Source organism: Typopeltis vanoorti, chromosome 14, assembly GCF_054136105.1.
Source record: "Typopeltis vanoorti isolate ZY-2024b chromosome 14, IOZ_Tvanoo_1.0, whole genome shotgun sequence".
Classification (NCBI taxonomy): Eukaryota; Metazoa; Arthropoda; class Arachnida; order Uropygi; family Thelyphonidae; genus Typopeltis; species Typopeltis vanoorti.
In genome coordinates, this window is record NC_143562.1 from 77780445 (window position 1) to 77801148 (window position 20704).

At 36.3% G+C, this 20704-nt stretch overlaps 1 protein-coding gene across 1 annotated transcript in view; it reads left to right on the forward strand.

Annotated features, from left to right (window-relative positions):
* The window catches only part of LOC150099691 (anoctamin-8-like), a 416071-nt gene that overhangs the window by 357143 nt on the left and 38224 nt on the right, over nt 1-20704 (forward strand). Inside the window, exon 14 of the mRNA XM_090403618.1 lies at nt 19595-19705. Coding sequence (XP_090259744.1) covers nt 19595-19705 — 111 coding nt within the window. The remainder of the gene's footprint in view (nt 1-19594; nt 19706-20704) is intronic.

Here is a 20704-nt window from a genome sequence, read left to right on the forward strand (position 1 = left end):
CCCTCCTTCCACTCCTTAGAAACTTGACCGAGTGCAATACTCGTATTAAAAAAATATGTCAAGGCAGGTGACAACTCCCTGGCACATTCCTTCAGAATACGTGGTGATATATTATCAAGTCCCACAGCCTTATTAACATCTAGTTTAGTTTACTCAACTCCTCATACACCTCTTGCTCACTTACAGTCAGTCTCTCCTCTCCATCATCAGCTGCTCTCAATCTCTCCATGAAGTCACATTCACAAGATTGAAAGACCTTTATGAAACTGCTCATTAAGTATCTTCACCACACATTTCTGCAACAGCTGTGTTTATGCCATTTTTCTCCAATCAGTGTCATCCTTCCATAATCATTCTTTCTTTTTCTGGCTACATATCGAAAGAACCCCTTAGGATTCTTTTTGGCTTCATTAGCTTACTTCATACCTCTCTTTAGTCACCCTCCTTGCCTGGTCTTTGTAGACCTCATGGAATTATGTTATTTCCATTTATCTTATGCTGTCTCCCCAATGCCCTCATTCTTTGTATCGCATGCTTAATCTCTTTATTCATCCATCTCACACCCACCTTATTTAACCTAAAATTGCATCTACTAGATAGTTTTTGAAAATCCCCCAAGCTGCATTGATCTCTTTTCTAGCTAACTCCTCATTCCATGCTACACCCGCAAGCTGTCTCCTGAGCTCTTCATAATCAACCCCCCCCCTTGTAGTTCCACATATACCCTTTTCTCACAGAGGTCCTCACACTGCTGGCAACCACCCAGGTAATCACCTCATGGTCACTCTCACCAATTGGTGAATGATTTGACACCTCATTTATAATTACATCCTCTGATGAGATGACCAAATCCAAGACTCATGTGCCCCCTGTTACATACTGTCTGAGGTAGTTATCAAAAACTCAAGAAACTCATTTTCTTTACTTCCAGTTGCTATCTCATCATTCCAGTCTATATTGCCATAATTAAAATCGCCTATAACAATCATTTTTTTCTTATTTGCTTGGCTAATTTGATTATACATTTCACAGTCACTACCATCCACATTTCCTGGTCTATAATGACATCCAACCAAGTATTTCATTCCATAAGCCTCTATCTCACACCATACTGCCTCAAAACCACTGGCACTATTTCCCCTCTTGCATCTCTACTTTGTATGGACATAATTCTTTCTCTATCATCAATAGCACTCCCCCTCCCTTTTTACCCATTCTATCCTCACGAAATACTTAAAAAACATGGTGAGGGCACTCGTGAGGCAACATTAGGTGTGTAAGAAGTTTTCCGGATTCTGATGTTATTCTTGAAATAATTCATTGTATATGAGTGATTGTTTGAGTAAGAGCTGCTATAGAAGTTGTGCACTACTAGTATTATTAGTGCGTGGGATATTTTGCTTAAACTTGATTGCAAATTCGTTGTTTTTGGTCCTTAGAGTAGTAACCGGCAGAGGATAGATGGTGGCGGTTTTGTCAGTGCATGATTTTAACTTAGACTTCAGTCGTTTTGAAGTGCGAGGTGTGCTATATGTATTCTTTTGATTACATAGATGGTTTGTGGACCTTTGGAGCAGATGGAAGGATGGTGGGTGCGAAGTGTGAGCTGAACGAGGAATTGATGAGTGCTAATATGAATTTGATGACAGAAAGTGTTAATAGCGAGGGTGTTGTGGGAAGAATGAATGCTCGTTCGAAAGAGAAGCATTGTGTAAAAGAAAGGCGAAAAATTGTTAAGAAAGCATTGAAAAAGAAAACGAGTGATTTGAAAACCGTAATGGATGGTAAAAAGAATGAAAGCAAGGCGAATGTGGCAGAAGGAAGAAAAATTGAGAGAATGAAAGAAACCAGAAATAGTGTGATGAAAGAATCAAAAATGGTAAAAATGGAAATGAATTAAAGTGAAAGTTGGACACATGGATCGAAAGTACAGAAACTCAAAAGGATGAATGAGAGTGAAAATGTGAAGTGGGAGTCTAGAATTCGAAAATTAAACAGAATGTGACATGAGATTCGAAAGATGAATTGGGTTGGATGAGGCAAGAGATGAAATGGATGCAGAGTGAAATTAAGAAAATTTGGGTGAAAATGATTAAAACAAATCAAGTGGTACGAAAGAGTTAATGAAAGATGAACGAGTGGCATTATATGGCTACTCCATTATTAAAGGTGTGCTGGATGAGAGGATGCACAAGGTGTTAGATCCTGAATGGAGAACTTTATAAGCAAATTCTTTATTCAGGATTTAACATACTAAATATTAAGAATTAAGGAGATACTTGCACATCAGCACATAGTTATAAAAAAATTTCCTTGTGTCATATGATAATATGTATTCTATATGTGTGCTATATGCTGAAGTTTATTCCTGTATAACTGAATTCAGAAGCAGAGAATTTTGTGTTGTAATAGTGAGAATTGTGTAAGGGAATTGTTAAATTATTTGTAGATCCCATTAAGCTGTTTAGTACATTATGGAATTTTCAAACAGATAATAGGTAGTAATCCAGATTAATCGTATGTAATCTGTATGAGTCGAGCGTAGCACCGGAGGCTGTAACTACGTGGAAAGTGACGTCGGAGCGACTACCTGGAATATGGTAACCTAACAGATTAGGGAGAGTGTGGGATCACCCAAGGGGCATGAACTGCGAGGTTCGTATGGTAAAAGACCCATCGAATAGAGGATGCACGAAAGGGTGAATAAAGGATGATGTGTGCCAGATAAAGGGGGCTTTTATTCTTTGATTCTGGGATTCCAGCTTTAAGAGATTTGTTGGGTAATTCGTGAGAGAGCAGTGGGTCGACTACGACGATGTTGGATGATATTGCTATTGATTATAGGCCTATTCCTGAGAATGCTTGAAGATTTCCAAGCAAAGCTGACTGTGATATGATGGCTTATGCAGAATCGAGCCTTTGTAAAAGTGTCCCATCATAGAGAACAGTGGAAGCTTCCTGTGGAGTGGTGGAAAACATGCCAAAGTCCTGAAGTGATTCAGAGACAGCATAGTGCATCGCCAGGCGCTGAGACAGCCGATAACTATACAGGAAGGTAACCCAGATCCATATGTGATAGCATCAAGACGATCAGAAAAGATCCGGTAATGTAAAGAATTTCATTCTATGTTAAGATTGCTTTGAAGAAAGAGAATTTTGTGTATACTGTAAGCTAAGGACACTTTCTAGAGAACTTTTAAGTGAAAATTGATGGATTAGTTATACCCCGTCGAACAAAGAACAATTGTTGATAGGCAGTATTTTGATTGAGATTGACTAGGCTTGACTAATGAGATTTAGAATTAAGATAGCTATTGATAGAGTATTAATGAAAGTGTTTAATGTGTATTCAATGAATGATTTCTGAAAAGGAAATATAACCTAGTAGTGTTATGCTTACACTTAATCTTATCTTTTCATAATTGAAAGATTTAGCTTATTTAACTTCGTAGTTGTGATTTTAGTATGAACCTTAACTTAGTGTGAGCTTTGTTCTATTGAATATTTGAATTTTCTTAACTGTAAATGTTTTGTGCTTTTCCAATAAATATGTTTTGTGCCTTATACCTGAGTTTATACCTGATTACGAATTCAAACCACCACTTATGAAATAGAACCTTTTGGGCGGGAAGGAATTTAGATATTGTAGTTTAAGTGAGATTCAGGTCACAACTGCTAACTGAATCTGCTCGGCGCTAGCATAAGATTAATTATTATGTGTATCCCTTTTGAATTTAGAATTGTTTCCCTGAACAAGAGTCTCTTCTGTTATAGGATATTGGCTGGTGCAGCATAAAAATAAATTTTGCCAGTATCCGAAAAGGAAATAGTACTGAATTAATAATTAAGAGGTACAACAGTAGATTAGATAGCAGGCTAATTAGAGATAGAATAAAGTATAATATAGAGATTACAATGACATAACAAAGGTATGTTTTCCCGGCGGTAAAATGAGTAGAGTGATTGAGGCATTGAATATGAGGAGGGAGCGAGCGAAGGAGTTGATAGTTTTAATAGATACGAATGACTTGACAGAGGACAAGGAGCATGTCAGAATGGATATCAGGAGGCTGCTTAGAAGGATAAAAGAGAATAGTGTGACAGGAAGGGTAGCAAGTGTGTTGCCTAGGTATGACTAGTGAGATGAGGCAGAGAGCAAGGATTATGAATGGTATGTTGGCTGAAATGTGTGAGGAGAGGGGAGTACAATTTGTTAATGTGTGGAATCAGTTTGAAGGATGAAGTGAACTGTATAGGAGCGATGGACTGCATTTGAGTGGTTACGGTGTGAGTCATTTGGAGAGACTGTTGCTGGAAGGTAGAGAAGTGAGTATAGAGAATGGATCAGATCGAGTGGGAAGTGATGTAGAAGAGAAGGAGAGTACGACAGGAGAGATTAAAGAGGTGGTTATAAATGAGGAAGTAAGTGGCATGATATGAAAAATGAGAGAGAATGAGTGTGCAAGATGAACAGAGAAACAGGGGGAGGCCCTGGGTGGACAGGGGGTACACAGCATGAGAAAGGTGGATGCTCCAAGAGGATGTGAGAGCATGCATAGACAGGAAAGGAATGGGATGACTTGGGATCAAGAGGAAACAGTTGGAATTGAAAAGGGTTCTAAAATGAATAAGCAGAAAGGGAAATGGCCACAGTTGAGCAAGGAGAGATCATATCGAATGAGTGTTATCAGTGGAACAAGCTGTAGATCCAGGAATGAGCTGTTGTGTTTATATACAAATGCTAGAAGTGTAAGAAACAAGGCAGATAAAATGGTTGCACTAATTGAGTCTGTTCACCCAAAAATTGTTGGAATAAGTGAGACATGGTTAGATGAGGACGACATCCTGACAGGAATAGAGATGGAAGGATATGATGTGTTTCGTGAGGATAGAAGGGGTAAAAAGGGAGGAGGAGTGCTATTGATGATAGAGAAAGAGTTATGTCTATACAAAGTAGAGATGCAAGAGGGAAATAGTGCGGGTGATTTTGAGGCAGCATTTGGTGTGAGATAGAGGTTTAATGGAATGAAATACTTGGTTGGATGTCATTATAGACCAGGAAATGTGGATGGTAGTGACTGTGAAATGTATAATCAAATTAGCCAAGCAAATAAGAAAAAAAATGATTGTTATAGTTGATTTTAATTATGGCAATATAGACTGGAATGATGAGATAGCAACTGGAAGTAAAGAAAATGAGTTTCTTGAGTTTTTAAGGGATAACTACCTCAGACAGTATATAACAGAGGGCATACAAAAATTGAGGGTCTTGGATTTGGTCATCTCATCAGAGGATGTAATTATAAATGAAGTGTCAAATCACCCACCAATTGGTGAGAGTGACCATGAGGTGATTACTTGGGTGGTTGCCAGCAGTGTGAGGGCCTCTGTAAGAAAAGGGTATATGTGGAACTATAAGGGGGGGGGGGGTGATTATGAAGAGCTCAGGAGATAGTTTGCAGGTGTAGCATGGAATGAGGAGTTAGCTGAAAAAGAGATCAGTGCAGCTTAGGGAATTTTCAAAAACTATCAAGTAGATGCAATATCTAAATGTATTCCAAGGGTGAGAAGGTTAAATAAGGTAGGTGTGAAATGAATGAATAAAGAGATTAAGCATCTGATACAAAGAAAAAGGGCATTATGGAGGCAGCATAAGAGAAGTGGAAATTACCAATTCCATGAGGTCTACAAAGACCAGGCAAGGTGTGTGACTTGGTTGGTGAGGGTAGGTATGAACAGCAGTAAGCTAATGAAGCCAAAAAGAATCCTAAAGAATTCTTTCGATATGTAGCCATCAAAAGAAAGAATGATTATGGAAGGATGACATTGATTGGTGTGGTGGAGATACTTAATGAGCAGTTCATAAAGGTCTTTCAATCTTGTGAATTTCACTTCGTGGAGAGATTGAGAGCAGTTGATGATGGGGAAGAGAGAATGACTGTAAGCGAGCAAGAGGTGTATGGGGAGTTGAGTAAACTAGATGTAAATAAGGCTGTGGGACTTGATAATATATCACCGCGTATTCTAAAGGAATGTGCCAGGGAGCTGACGCCGGCCTTGGCATATTTTTTTAATACGAGTCTTGCACTCGGTCAAGTTTCTAAGGAACTTGACCGAGTTCCTTTATGAAGTGGCACATTTCATGTGCAAATTCATAAAGGAGGTGATATATCTCAAACATCAAACTATAGGCCTATCTGTGTGTCAGGCGTTGTAGTTAAGTTTTTGGAGAAACTTGTGAGAACTAGGATCCAGAACTGGGTTGACATCAATGGTACTATCCTTGATGGACAACATGGATTTGCAAAACGGAAGTCATGTTTTAGTAATCTACTTACTTATTACAATAAGGTGACTTCTTCCATGGACAGAGGAGAAGGATACCCAGTAATATACTTAGATTTTGCAAAGGCTTTTGATAGATTACCACATGATAAGTTGATAGTCAAACTGGAGTGGATGGGGTTGGATATTAGATTGGTGCATTGGATTAAAGACTGGCTATCTGAAGGTATCAACAAGTTGTGTATGGGGGATCGATATCCTGGTAAAGGAAAGTTACTAGAGGTGTGCCTCAGGGGTCTGTTTTAGGGCCATTGCTGTTTAATTTGTATATTAATGATATTGGTGAAGATTTGGATGGAGATACTCAGTTGTTTGCAGATGATGCAAAATTGGGATGAACCATGAAGAGTAGTGAAGATGTTGTGGCCTTACAAGAAGACTTGAATAAATTGAGTGATTGAGCATGGAAATGGGGATTTGGGTTCAATGTTGCAAAATGTAAGGTTTTAAAATTTGGAAAACAAAAATAGGATGCAGAATTTATGCTCGGTGAGGATATATTGTCGGAGGTGGAGGAAATAAGAGATCTGGGGGTGATAGTGGATAAGGATCTGAAATTTAGGGAACACAGCCAAAATTGTGAAGACAACACAAAGGATTCTGGGAATGGTGCAGAGGACACTGACTTGTAGAAGTAGGGAGATTGTTCCATTGTATAAGGCTTTGGTTAGGCCACACATGGACTATTGTGCTCAGATTTGGTCACCTGTTTTTCAGAAGGATGAAGAGATGTTGGAGAGGGTCCAGAGGCGACTGACTAAGGTAGTTTCCGACCTCTGGAATGTCGAGTATGAGGAAAGGTTGAGAAAATGCAACTTGCAGAGTCTAGCGGACAGGAGGAAGAGGGGAGATATGATAGAGACCTACAAGTTGGTAAGGGGTTGTTATAGGATCAATGGTGGAGAAGTTCTACAGAGAATAGTGAGAGATCAGGGGAGAACCAGAGGTCATCCCTGGAAGCTGTATAAGGAGGGTGTGAGAAGGGGGAGTGAGGAGAAGGTTTTTATAATGAGAGTTGTGAAGGATTGGAATGTCTTACCTGAGAGTGTGGCGTCTGCAGAGAATTTGAGTGTGTTTAAGCACAGTATGATGAGCTGTGCATTTGATAAAAGGACCTCCTAGATGAGTCTTTGACTCCATGGGATCTTGGGTAATAATAATAATAATAACATTTCTAAAAAAACAGTCACACTGAAAGACTTGACAGCTCTGAATATACCTGACAACATACTGGTGTTTAACTCAGAAATTAGGAAAACATTAGATCATGTAGGATATAAAGCAGAAGACAATATACTTTGTAACAAAGAGGAAATTGAAAACAGGTGGTCAAATTTTAGAAGTGCAATATATAAGACAGCTAACGAGGTTATTCCAAAAATTAAATACAATAAGAAAAAACTCTGGATGACTGAATCAATACTAGAACTTATGAATGAAAGACGAAAGAAGAAAAATACATAACAGTATAGAATACTCAGTAAAATTATAAAAAACGATTGCAGGAAGGCTAAAGACTAGTGGCTAAATGAAAAATGTAAATAAATAGAGGAATCGGACAAGAAACAACAGTAAAGAAATGCATAAGTCAATCCAAGCTCTGACAAATAAAAAGAAAAATTTCAACCATAATCCTTGTATAAAAGATCAAAATGGAAAAATGCTACTAGAGACACAAGATATCATAAAAAGATGGAAAGAATATGGAAAAAAACTGTTTGAGTCTGATCGCACAGACACACCAGATATGCAAAATATGGATGGTGAACCAATTACATATGAAGAAATAGAATACTCTCTAAGTCAAATGAAAACAGGTAAAACAGGTTCTCATTCTAACATGGATAATTTCAGATACATGATTTCAACAACTATCTGGAAAATGATAACTGTAGTTAGACCATGGAATGGAGGAAAATAGTTTTAGAGATCTTTCCACTTGGCATCATTATGCCATATTACATGAAGGGTTGAGAGGAGGACATTCTTTAGAGATTAAACTTGAATGAGATTGAATTATGGTAATCTATTGTTTATCCAATCTTCAAAAGAGTGCAGTCCTTCAAAATTTTGAACCATAAGTCAACCTTGAAATTGCACTTTACCTCAATACACAAGTGTTCCTGTGGAGTCAGACTGAATTTTATTTCCTGTTTTTTTTTCAAATGTGTTTTTTCACTTGGTTTCACTAATTTAGCCTGTGTAGCTCAGTAGAAGTGGTGTTTGCACTTTACAATGCTTGACCGCATGACAAAAGACTTTGGTTCGAATCTAGTCGCCGACTAGAGGAACATTTTCTGAGTCTTTTCTTGACCAGTTCCCGAGTTAGTTGATCTCTGGCATGGGCAAGCAGGTTTTTTCTCCCGTAAACTCCAGAAAATCTGCCATCGAACCCACACTATTTTCAGACATTAAAAATATTGTGTTAGGGACCACGAGATGGCAGCACTTGCTAGCTGCCTTCTTCACTGTGTACCGATTAATTAGTGATTGCCTTGCACCAGCTATCTCTGATTGGCTACTAGTGGAGATTGAACTGCCCACTCAGTCTCCAAAAGTTAGATAAGACTAAAACAGTTTCGCCTACTCCCTATGCGGGAACAAAATAAAAGGCGTTAGCTGATTAGCTAATGTTTTTTTTCACCTTTACCACTGGTTATCATGTATGTAGGAGTATGCTAATACAGCAATATACAAGGTGTGATCAAAATGTACAACAAATGTCAGAATTCAGTAACGTTTATTACCCAAAATACAAATATATAAATTAGTCTCTTGGCTTGCTACACACATCCCAATGTTTCGGCCACTTTTTGAAATGGTCTGGAAGTTATCTTTCTTCAGTTCTTTTTGACATGTTGTAATGCCACTTCAGTTTCTTGTATTAATGCAAAATGCTTGCCCTTCATATTGATTTCAACTTTGGAAAGAGCCAGAAGTCACTAGGTGCTAAATTGGGAAAATAACAGAGCATATGGACACACAATATAATCTTTTTGTCCAACAAGATTATATTGTGAACCATAATAAGAAGAGGTGCGCGGCACAGAGCACTGTCGTGATGCAACATTAAGCCATTCATCCACTTTTGCAGTCTTTTTCGACACACATCGTTCTGCAAATATTCCAGTACTTCTTTATAATATTCAGAATTGACTGTAGTGGGTACAGACTCTGCCTGCACAATCACTTCCATTAAATTAAAAAAAAAAAAAAAAAAAAAAAAAAAAAACCAGACAACCAACAGGACTTTGACATTGGAGTTTGGGATCATGATCATGCAATTCCAGTGAAATCACTGAATGCTGATCCTTTGTGACAACGTTGCAAAACATCATTGTGTTCAATTATTTATAGCTAATTAAGTAAACCAATCAACTTGAAATTCATCATGTGACTGACAGATGGATATCTGGTTATGTGATTCCTCTTAACTTTCCTCTCCCTCCAATAGATCGAGCACTGCAGCTACATTCACCATACTTTTTGATCACACCTTGTAACATGAAAGGAGTAATATAACAGAAAAAAAAATCATAACACTGTCAATTTTAAAAAGTATTGCACCTTAAAAAAAATCATCACAGTCTCCTGAATGACATCCTAATGGATGTATTTCTGAAGCAAAAATTATATATGGCAGTCAATAATAAAATAAATATTTACCAGTTAATTTTATTTACATGTTTTATTTGTTTATTTAGTATATGGAAATGAACCAAAATAAAACATGTTTCATCCACAATAATTTCATTGAATCTGTTGCACACTTTTTTTAAGGGACCCCAGTAATATATTCATTTAAAAAAAAAAAAAAAAGGAACACATGCTAGTCTTATGCAGAAACACTCAAGTTTAATATTCATATCCTGATACCATATTGTTTAGACATGTTGGTCATTTAATTCTCAAAAAGATAGATGGCAAAGCTTATATATAACGTGCACTTTGTTTTATTTACTTGCTCAGCAGTTTCTATACTCTCTATGTAATAGTTATTTCCCTTTATATTAGAAAAAGATCAAAGTATGCAGTTCATTTTTAATGTAACTTGAACAGAATCTAATAGTAAGCTGAAGAGCTATTTACATTTCAGTTCCCATCACCTTTATTTCATAGAAAATCAGTAATCTTAATTCGTTAAGACTTAATACTCCTCCATAGGTTTGGTAGATGAAGTAAGTTTATTCATTAAGCATTTACAGAACAAACAATACCCCAAAATTGATAGTTTGAATATACTGTTCATCCTATCATTTGCAATTCTCCCATTAAAAAAAAATCAGTATGTCTAGAATGCTTATGAAGCCATAAGACATATTTTAAACTTACTAATTATTACTTAATTTTCACATCTATTATTAAATTGCAGTCATATTTTCTTATCCCCCCCCCCCCAAAAAAAACCCTGACATCGTTGAATATTATAACATTGTTAATGATTTTCAGTGCTAGTCAGATTAAAGGATTGTGCCTCCTCTCAACTATGCAATGTGTAGGAAGTTATACTACAACCCACTTTTCAGTTGTCATTCATATACATATCATACATCTTTAACTTAGCATAATGAATTTCAGTTCTGTTTTATATTTCTTTCATTTATTCTTTGATGAAGATTTATCTCAAAACACATTTTTAAAGCTTAATAAATCTGAGATCCCTAAGATGTCCTTTTAATTCTGGGTTTACTTAGTCTTCATTAGACTCTGAATTTTCACAGTTTCTTTTGAATACTATTACCTGGTAATGTGCAATAAATAGTCTCTCCCAGTCAGGTCAACCCCATCTTTGTTTTTGTGGTACAGTCAGTTTCCACAAACAGGACTCTAGCAAGCAGAGTAGTTGCTGCCTTATACACATAGCTTACTGATTGGAAGGAAATGCCAGTTTATTAGAAGCATGTGGCTATTACCATGTTTTATCTCCAGAGTAGAGTCCCAAATTTCTGTTCCTCCCTTTTTTCTCTCTTGTATTGCAGGTGGTGGCTTTGCTAGGCATGCTTAACACACCGTTGTTAATAAATTAGGTACAGCACTTCCCACAGGCCAGCTACTAGTACTTATCTAGTACTAGATAGGACTGAATTCCATGGTAACATGTCTGGTCTGGAACTTCCTTATCAGCTGGTGAATAAACCTGCTGCTGCTTACTCTGTCAAGTCATGCCTGGAGAAACTGCATGGTGCTTTCTATAAAAGCACCATGCAGTTGGGAAAGCTGAGAAAAACATGATATATATACACACACACACACATATACACACAGTGGTATCTCGTTAATCCGAACTGCAGTTTGAAAGAAAAAAGTTTTATTTATTACGCATTATTATTTTGTGTACTATTATTTTTATTTAATAATTATTATTTTAACTATTATTATTTATTTTATTATTATTACAGTACAGTATTTTTTCATACTGTCGATTGTGCAGTTATACTGTACTGTAGGCCTATTTTGACTTATTGTGCGTTTATGTTTGCTTTTTTATACTGTACGGTACTTACTGTATTGTCGGCATGAATCACTGCTGTTGTTAATAAACTGATTAGTCTCCACTATTGCACAATGTTTGTGTATCTTTATGTCCCTTCAACAACAACCACGACGACTTAGCCTAAAGCTTGGTTGTATATAACATGCAGTTTTTCTTTGGTTATTGAAATGAAACGTTGTTTGTGTTTTTGTAAGTTTTCAGTGAATGATTATCGATTGTTTTAGTTTTTCGTTAACTTCATTTTTTATTTTACTCTTTTTAACACTAAAATTTATTTTGTTAAAATGGCTACCGGGTCGAAGCCTACCAAAAGAAAAAACGTAACATTATCATTGTCGGATAAGTATAAAATAATTCAGCGTCTAGAAAAGGGCGAAGAGGGCGGCCGGCCGTACAACTTGTTACTGAATACAATGTCGACAAATTTACAATCAGTGACATTAAAAAAAAAGAGATATAGGATTTTAACATATGTTTCAACCACAGAAGAAGGGCCAAGCCTTGCTTGGTCCTTAAGAGACAAACTCTGAAAACAAGTGATTTTTCTTTACTCTATTCTGCTGTTTACATTTACACGTGGTTTCTTCAAGAAAGAAGTCGTCATACTCCCATCTCCGAGGACATTTTAAAGAGAAAGCTAAGCATTTCCATTCACAAATTTACCCATATCAGAAATTCAAAGTAAGTGATCGTTGGCTAGAAAAATTTAAGAAACACCACAGTATCTATCAATATCACGGAAAAAACTGTCTAGTGATGTTTCCACCATAGAACCATTCCAAACAGCTTTTTTAGAAAAAATTCTTGAATTAAATTTATCCGATGATCAAATTTATAATGTGAACGAAAGTGATCTTTGTTTGAGGTCACTACCAGAGAAAACTCTAGTTCACAGAAATGAAGCCACAGCGATGAATGTCGAAAAATGTCCAAAGAGCGTGTCACGATCATGCCTTGTGCAAACACCTCAGGAAAACATAAATTCAAGTTACTTATGATTGGAAAATCAAAAAACCCAAGACCATTTAAGAATTGCTGCCTTTCGGTTTTGTACTGAAGTCAACGTAAAGGATGGATGAATATCGAATTTTTTTCAAATTGGTTTCACAACAATTTTATACTGTCTGTTAAAACTTATTTAAAATCCCAGAATTTAGAACAGAAAGCACTTTTATTATTGGATAACTGTCCTGGACATTCTCCGGCAGATGAATTGATTAGTGAGGACAGAAATTAATGGCCTCCAAACTGTACTCCATTGTTGCAACCAATGGATCAGAACATAATACAATCCATTAAATTAAAATAACATAATGACCTGCTTTTAAATGTAATTTCCCAAAATTATGACGTTATCACATCAATAAAAAATATAAATTTGAAGGATGTAGCATTCTCAGTTGCTGCTGCTTGGGAAGCCTCGAACCTGAAGCAATTCGAGCTTCATGGAAAAAACTCTGGCCCTCTAGAATTTACCAAGATAACTACAGTGATAGACAAAAAGTGGAAATTCAAAACATGCATAATTTAGTTAAAAATATAAATCTAGATGTTGAAATTTCACAAACAGATGTTACGGAATGGATTACAGGTAGAACCTAAAGTGAATTCGAAATGATAAATATGACACTACAGAATGAATTAGATGACAATAAAGAACTCGAAGAAAAAAAAAGTAAAATGTGAAGAGGCAGTCGAGAGTTTTAATATGTGTATAGAATAGGCTAAGCAGAATGATATGCCATTCCACAAAATTTTATTGCTAATGCAGCTCTGAGAAGAAGCATTCGAAAAAAGTTTAACTTTCAACAAGCAAAAGAAAATCAGTGAATGACTTTTTTACAAAGAAATAAAAAAAATTTTTTTTGTGTTATTTTGTGAAACTTTTTTTGTGTTATTTTGTGAAACTTTTTTTGTGTTATTTTGTGAAACTTTTTTTGTGTTATGTACTGAACTGTGCAATTTTATTAAATCAGAATCCTCAAGAACATAGGTAGATACAAACTAAATTTTTTACTAAAATAAACTTGTGTACTGTATTATTTTTTCAGTTTTACATTATAGTACAGTAGCTTTTTTTCTATCAGTTACTTCATTTATTTACAGGATTAAATTGATGTACCATTAGAATCTGATTATATTTGTCTTACATGCTAGTTATTGTCTCTTGGGGGAAATTTCGATAATCCAAACTTTTCGCTACTCCGAACGAGCACGGTTTTCATTAGTTCAGATTAGCAAGATATCACTGTATATATATATAAATTATTTTTTTTTGTCAAATCATAAATTCTTTGGTGTAAGTTACTAAACCTGGAATTGCCACTATATGATCTGCTCTTGCTCAAGATTTCCTTATCTTATATACAGAGGCTTTCAAACAATAAGTATAATTAGAAAAAAAATTAGAAGTAAATGTTTACTTCATTCTCCTGAAGATCACAACCCCTTCTATGAACTTTATAATATACCATGCTCTTGTAGCCCTTCTTACATAGGCTAGACTTCAAGAAGTTTTGAAATAAGACATAAAGAACACATTGGAGATGTCAACAACAACAGCGAAGATAACTAAGGCCTGGCTTTTCGTTTTTCCACACATACACACCACAATATTGAGTGTAATAAGAACTTCATACCTTACATTGAAGATAATTACTGCTTGCAACATAGAAGAATCTACTATGGTTATCCTTTTACAAGGTACACTTAATAAGAATCAAGGATTAATCTGCACACAATGCTGAACAATATCTAACTCATGCCACCTCTCACATTATACTTGGTTTTGGTCAGTTTATTTAAATTTTTAGTAATGTTTGCCTTCATTGCATTTAGTTACGAATTTTTTTTACCCAGAAGAAGCCATAAGTTTTAGTGGTAACACTAGTAGGTTTCATTATTTTTGTAATTATCCACAACCAAATAAAACCTAGTTTTTTACTAGTTTTTTCAGTTGTTCGGTGATGCAAAAATTATAAAAAATCAAGTGGATATTAAATCCAGCGTTATTTCAAAGCTGAATATAGAAACTATAAAAGTTTCGTATGAAATTTGACCAGAGAGCTAATGGGAATACACTAGCCAGCATTTACCAGTTGCCCTAGCCAGACCTTATAGGAGACATGATTGCTATGCCCAAGCGTCCATATATACTCCTCCTATTGGTCCATTTTGATAAGGTTTCACTGGCCTGATAGCTGTTTAAAATTGGTTGGTTTTCATCATAGATGAGGCAGAAAAATGGACAAATAGGAGGTGAATATATGTATGCTTGGGCATAGTGATTATGTCTTCAATAAGGTCCGGCTAGGGCAACCTCGTAAATGCCAGAGAGTGTATTCCTGTTATCTCTCTGGTCAAAATTTCATACAAAACTTTTATAGTTTCTATATTCAGCTTTGAAATAATGCTGGATCTAATATCCAATTGATTTTTATAAAAACCTAGTTTTTTTCTAATTTTCATGTCTCACTTTGTAGCTTTTTTTTTTGCCTGCTTTCACTGCTCTCCTAATTCAGGCAACCATGCTGCCCTCTTTGAAAAGTTAATTTTACAGTTTTAATTGCTGAAATTGTGAGATTTTATATCTGGGAGATTTGAATGTTCATAACTCCAGCTGGCACCATTTAATTTCACAGATCAAGCTGAAAGGGAACCATATCATTTGCATGAGTCATGATCTAATGCAAAATGTTAACACCCCAACCAGAACACTAGATAAATCTCATTACACTTTGGACCTTTTCTTAATCAGCCTTTCCTCCAAATTCACTAGATATTTGCTCTCCTCTTGGCAATTCCAGCCATAGCCTTATCTCTGTTTTCTTTTCAATAGATTAATTTCCTACCAGCCAATCTCAAACATCATTTGAAATTGGATGGGATCATCCAAGTGAGATGATCTACACCTCTTTTTCATGTTCTGATTATACTCTTTCCACTTTCCCAATTCAGACACATTCAAACAAATAAGAAATAATTCCCACTGGAATGAGGGCCTTCATTACAAGTATACAAAGTATTAAAAAAGCAAAACACTATTTTTCTACTTCTATATATAAAAACAAAAAAGTGTGATTCATTCATGAGTTTCTTGAAAACTTATGCAGAATATTCTGGAAAAGAAAAGAAAAACGTGCAGGTTTTTTTGGTACAGAATTAATGTCTTCCAGTAAATTTAAAATATATATGATACCCTAAGTAAATATGGTAAGTTTAATGGCTTTTATTTGTTAAATTTTAATCTTCTTTATATCTTAATTAATCCTAGTAAGATATTAAAATTTAATATCTCAAAATTGTGATTAATAACAATTAGTATCAGTCAGGATTTGACATGAATTAGTATTCGTCTTAATAATTAATTACAAGAAGACTGGACATTCTTTGTATGGATGGCATGTCTAAACGTCTGTCTTCTCTCACTGCACATCCACACTATCCTTCCATCTAACTATAAACAAACAATATCAGTGAAAAGGAATATCCCTCATAAATGAATTCCAATACAAAAAAATATGCAATGCATCCAATTACTTCATGCAAATCAGGCCAGAATCTCCAAATTAAAAACAAACTTTTCACATCCACTTCACTACCATGTTGAAAGTTTATTTTTCACTTGGTTAGAGTATAATAAAATTAGTTTAATCCTTTTTCCAAGTGTGAGCAAACAAAGTTTATGCCTGAAAGTATCTTCAGGACTGGGGTAAGGTGGTACAACACCAGGGCAACTCGTTGCAAAGGTGGAGCAAGCTACCAACACTCCTATCTCAGTATTTCCTATAATGCAAAACACATCTCCTTGCAGATATGTCTAATGTTATGCATTAAGGGAAGGGCCACTACCCAGACTAGTTTCGACCTTTTTTGAGGTCTCTTCAGTGGGAGCCAGGCCCAAGTGGAGATACCAGGCAGAAGCATTAGCAGGTCATCTCTACCTATAGGAGTTGCCAAATGGTGTGCCACCCTTTTTTTTGGTGCTGTACCACCTTACCCCAGTCCTGAAGATACTTTCAGGCGTAAACTTTGTTTGCTCACACTTGGAAAAAGGATTAAACTAATTTTATTATACTCTAACCAAGTGAAAAATAAACTTTCAACATCTTTCTCTAAATCCAGAGTAATTTATTAAAAAAGGGTGGCACACCATTTGGCAACTCCTATAGGTAGAGATGACCTGCTAATGCTTCTGCCTGGTATCTCCACTTGGGCCTGGCTCCCACTGAAGAGACCTCAAAAAAGGTCGAAACTAGTCTGAGTAGTGGCCCTTCTCTTAATGCATAACATTAGACATATCCGCAAGGAGATGTGTTTTGCATTATAGGAAATACTGAGATAGGAGTGTTGGTAGCTTGCTCCACCTTTGCAACGAGTTTCCCTGGTGTTGTATCACCTTACCCCAGTCCTGAAGATACTTTCAGGCGTAAACTTTGTTTGCTCACACTTGGAAAAAAGATTAAACTAATTTTATTATACTTCACTGCCATCTATGGAAGTAGTCATCCAAACCAGACCTCCTACTCTTGACAGAAACCCAAATAGCATCTACATTCACTACTGTCCACCTTCAAATTACATACTACAAATTCCTTTCCACAAGGGTGACACTTATGCCTTTGTAAGATGAAATATTATAACTTGTCAGAGAGAGAGAGAGAGACTAATTTAAAATCTCTTGCTTTCAACCTCCTCTGGCTCAAAGTTTCCTTGTCCCATCTATAAAATAGTAATACTCGTTTGCTGCATTTACTGTTCTCCAAACTATAATAAGTATTCTGTACCGAGCCCTGATAAGACCTCATCTTGACTACTGTGCCCAGATTTGGTCACCTCGGTTCCTTCTTGATGGGGAGGAGGTTGAGAGGATCCAGAGGCGAGTGACTAAGATGATAGCAGGTCTATGGAATGCACCATATGATAACAGGTTGAAGATTTGTGGGTTGCAGAAACTAGTTGATAGGCGAAAAAGGGGAGATATGATTGAGACATTCAAATTGCTAAAAGGATTCTATAGGATTAATTCAGATGATATTTTTGAGATCAGGACTGGTGGTGGGAGAACTAGGGGACACCCATGGAAGCTGGGCAAGAGCGTGGTTAGCAGGGGTGTTAGAGCTGGGTTCTTTACTTTTAGAGTGGTAAATGAGTGGAATAAGCTGCCAGAGTCTGTTGTGGGTGCTATGACAGTGAGCGAGTTCAAGGCAAGGTATGATAGATACTGTGAGAATGTTGAACAGCTGTGTGAACATGATGTTTAGGGCCTCCCTCGATGAGTCTAAGGACTCCTGGAGTAGCCCGTGGTAATAATAATAATAATAATATGTGGACCTTTTCACATTCTTCTCCATGAAACTTGATCATCTGCAATCAAATCATCCAAATGGTTATCATGAAGTCATTTTTCTAGGCAATCTCAATATCCATAATTCCAACTGGTTCCTCTTTTCCAACACCACTGACCAAGCTATACAAGATGGAAATCTCTGCCGTAAGCAATGACCTGTCACAAATCATTCATCTACTAGCATGAATTCCTAATAATCCTCCCCTTCACTCACCCAATACTTTGGATATTATCTTTTTAATCACTTCTTTCTCGAAAGACTCCATAGAGTTCACCTCTCCTCTCAGCAACTCAGACCACAGTCTTGTCTCCTCTCTCTCACAGAATACCCTTCCACTCCTGACCTCACATCCTCTGGCACTACGAAGGCATCAAATGGGATGACCTTTGAAACTTCTTCTCCTCCTTTCCATGGTCAGACTATTGCTTCAGCTAATCTGATCCTAACACCTGCTCTGAATGAGTCACAGAAATTATTTTCACTGGCACAAAGGCTTTCATCCCCCATTCTCAGAATCCTTCCGTGCCCTGCTTAAACAGAAAGTATCAGAGCAGTTAAAGAAAAACATTCAGCTTATTGCAGGTGACTTGCATCAAAAACTACCTTCATACTTTGCCTATACCAAAAACAAATACAAAGCAGTCAAAATCCAAATCTGATTTCATAAAGGACAATGGCAGAAAAAGCTAAGGCTGTTGGTTTCAACTTCTGCTTACTTGCACTTCCATCTCTCTCTCTCTCATCTTGATGGCACTACTGTTATTTCACTCAAAGATAAAGCTGACTTCCTAGCATCATCCTTTCCCCCTCCCCCAAACTCTTGCATTGATGACCAAGGAAAATTACCACCTACCATACCAGAATCCAATCACTGTATGATTCCTGAATTTTTTTGACAAAAAAAAAAAAAAAAAAAGACATCAGAAAAATAGACAAATACAAAATAACTTGGACACATTCCAAGGGGGGGCGTAGGCGCCGGGGGGAGGAACCCCCTTTTGAAGACTCGACACTGAGGGGCTACCCTAAGTGTCGAGTCATCAGAATTGAAGGAGAACAGGCCTACCAGTCCGGAACACGGGGGTTGGGCATTGTAGGTGGCAGGGGGGCATAGCCCCCCTAGTATATCTATATATTTCTAACTTGTGTGCTCTTACATAAAATGCCAGTACAGTCCTCAAAAATATCATCTGAGTATTGCTATTAACTTGGTATAACAATTTCTGTGAAAAATTGGACATTTTTTGTTTTTTACTTTTTTCTTCAGTCACTTTAATGTTAATAAATGACATATTTGTTTACATTGTTAACAAAAAGATTTAAGCCTTTTAAAACTTTTTATTTTAGCTAACTGTATAATGTAATAGACAATATTACTAGTTAAGTTGTTTTTTCTTTCTTTTAGCATGTTATTCTGTCTTTAAAATTTGGCATAGCATATGCAATACCTGATGTTCCTCAGTGGGTTGCAACTGAAATGGCTAAGATTGAATTTCAGCGGAGAGAAGCAGCAAAGGTAATGTTCCTAAGTTCTAACAGACACAAAACTGATATGATAAGGATGTGTTTTGTATCTATGTATTCATTTTTCTATGCTTTTTTTTTTTTTTTTCAAGAGAGAGCTAGTCAGCTAGAAGTGACAGTTTTCTTCCTTTTATAAATAGACCAACTGGCTTTAAGAATACAAGCATGAAACATACATAACACATGGATGTGTGTTCTGCATTCTCCTTATTCAGAAATAGTAATGCATTTTAAACCCTAAGTATACCCATGCACACACATTGTGATCATGTTATCCACAACATCAGTTTCAAAATGATGGAAAGGACCATCTCTTTCTCTGGAAAAAGAAAGGGGGAAGAGAGAAAGAGATTGCAGCCTTTAGTTAGATTGGTAACAGCATTTGCTAAGAGAGAGGAGGCCAGACCTTCATTTCAAAATAAATACACAATTAGTTTCAAAGAGCAGTGCATGAATTTTTTTTCAGTTAGCTTCATGTGACACAAATTCAATATAGTATTATTGTGATGTTTATTAAACATACCATAATTTTGCACTATAGTTTAAGCCAATAAGAATACAATTTGGGCAGCTAAATCCTAAATTGTCAGCCCATCTTTATTCGTTCAGTATCCAGGTAGATGCCTAACAGAGTGCACCATAAGAATGTGAAGATTGGACATTACGTCCAAAGCCCTGGTTAGTTCTCCACATTCCTTAAGAGACTATGTGGAGGTCTCCTCCCAGTTATACAGCTTTGACCCTTAAAGAACCTTTAAGTTTTAAAGCAAATCAAAGTTGAACAGCTTTCAGAATAATGTTTGTAGACTAAACTATACAAACATCATTCAAGAAAAAATGAAAAATTTAAAACAGGAACCAAACCTTGGAGATTCACTGGCAAACCCTGAAAAAAAACATTGATTAATTCAGCCAGAGAGGCATATGGTGAGATTGTCTGCAAGGAGAGAAAAATCAGAACTCCATGGTGAGTTTGGGAAGTTAAAGATGC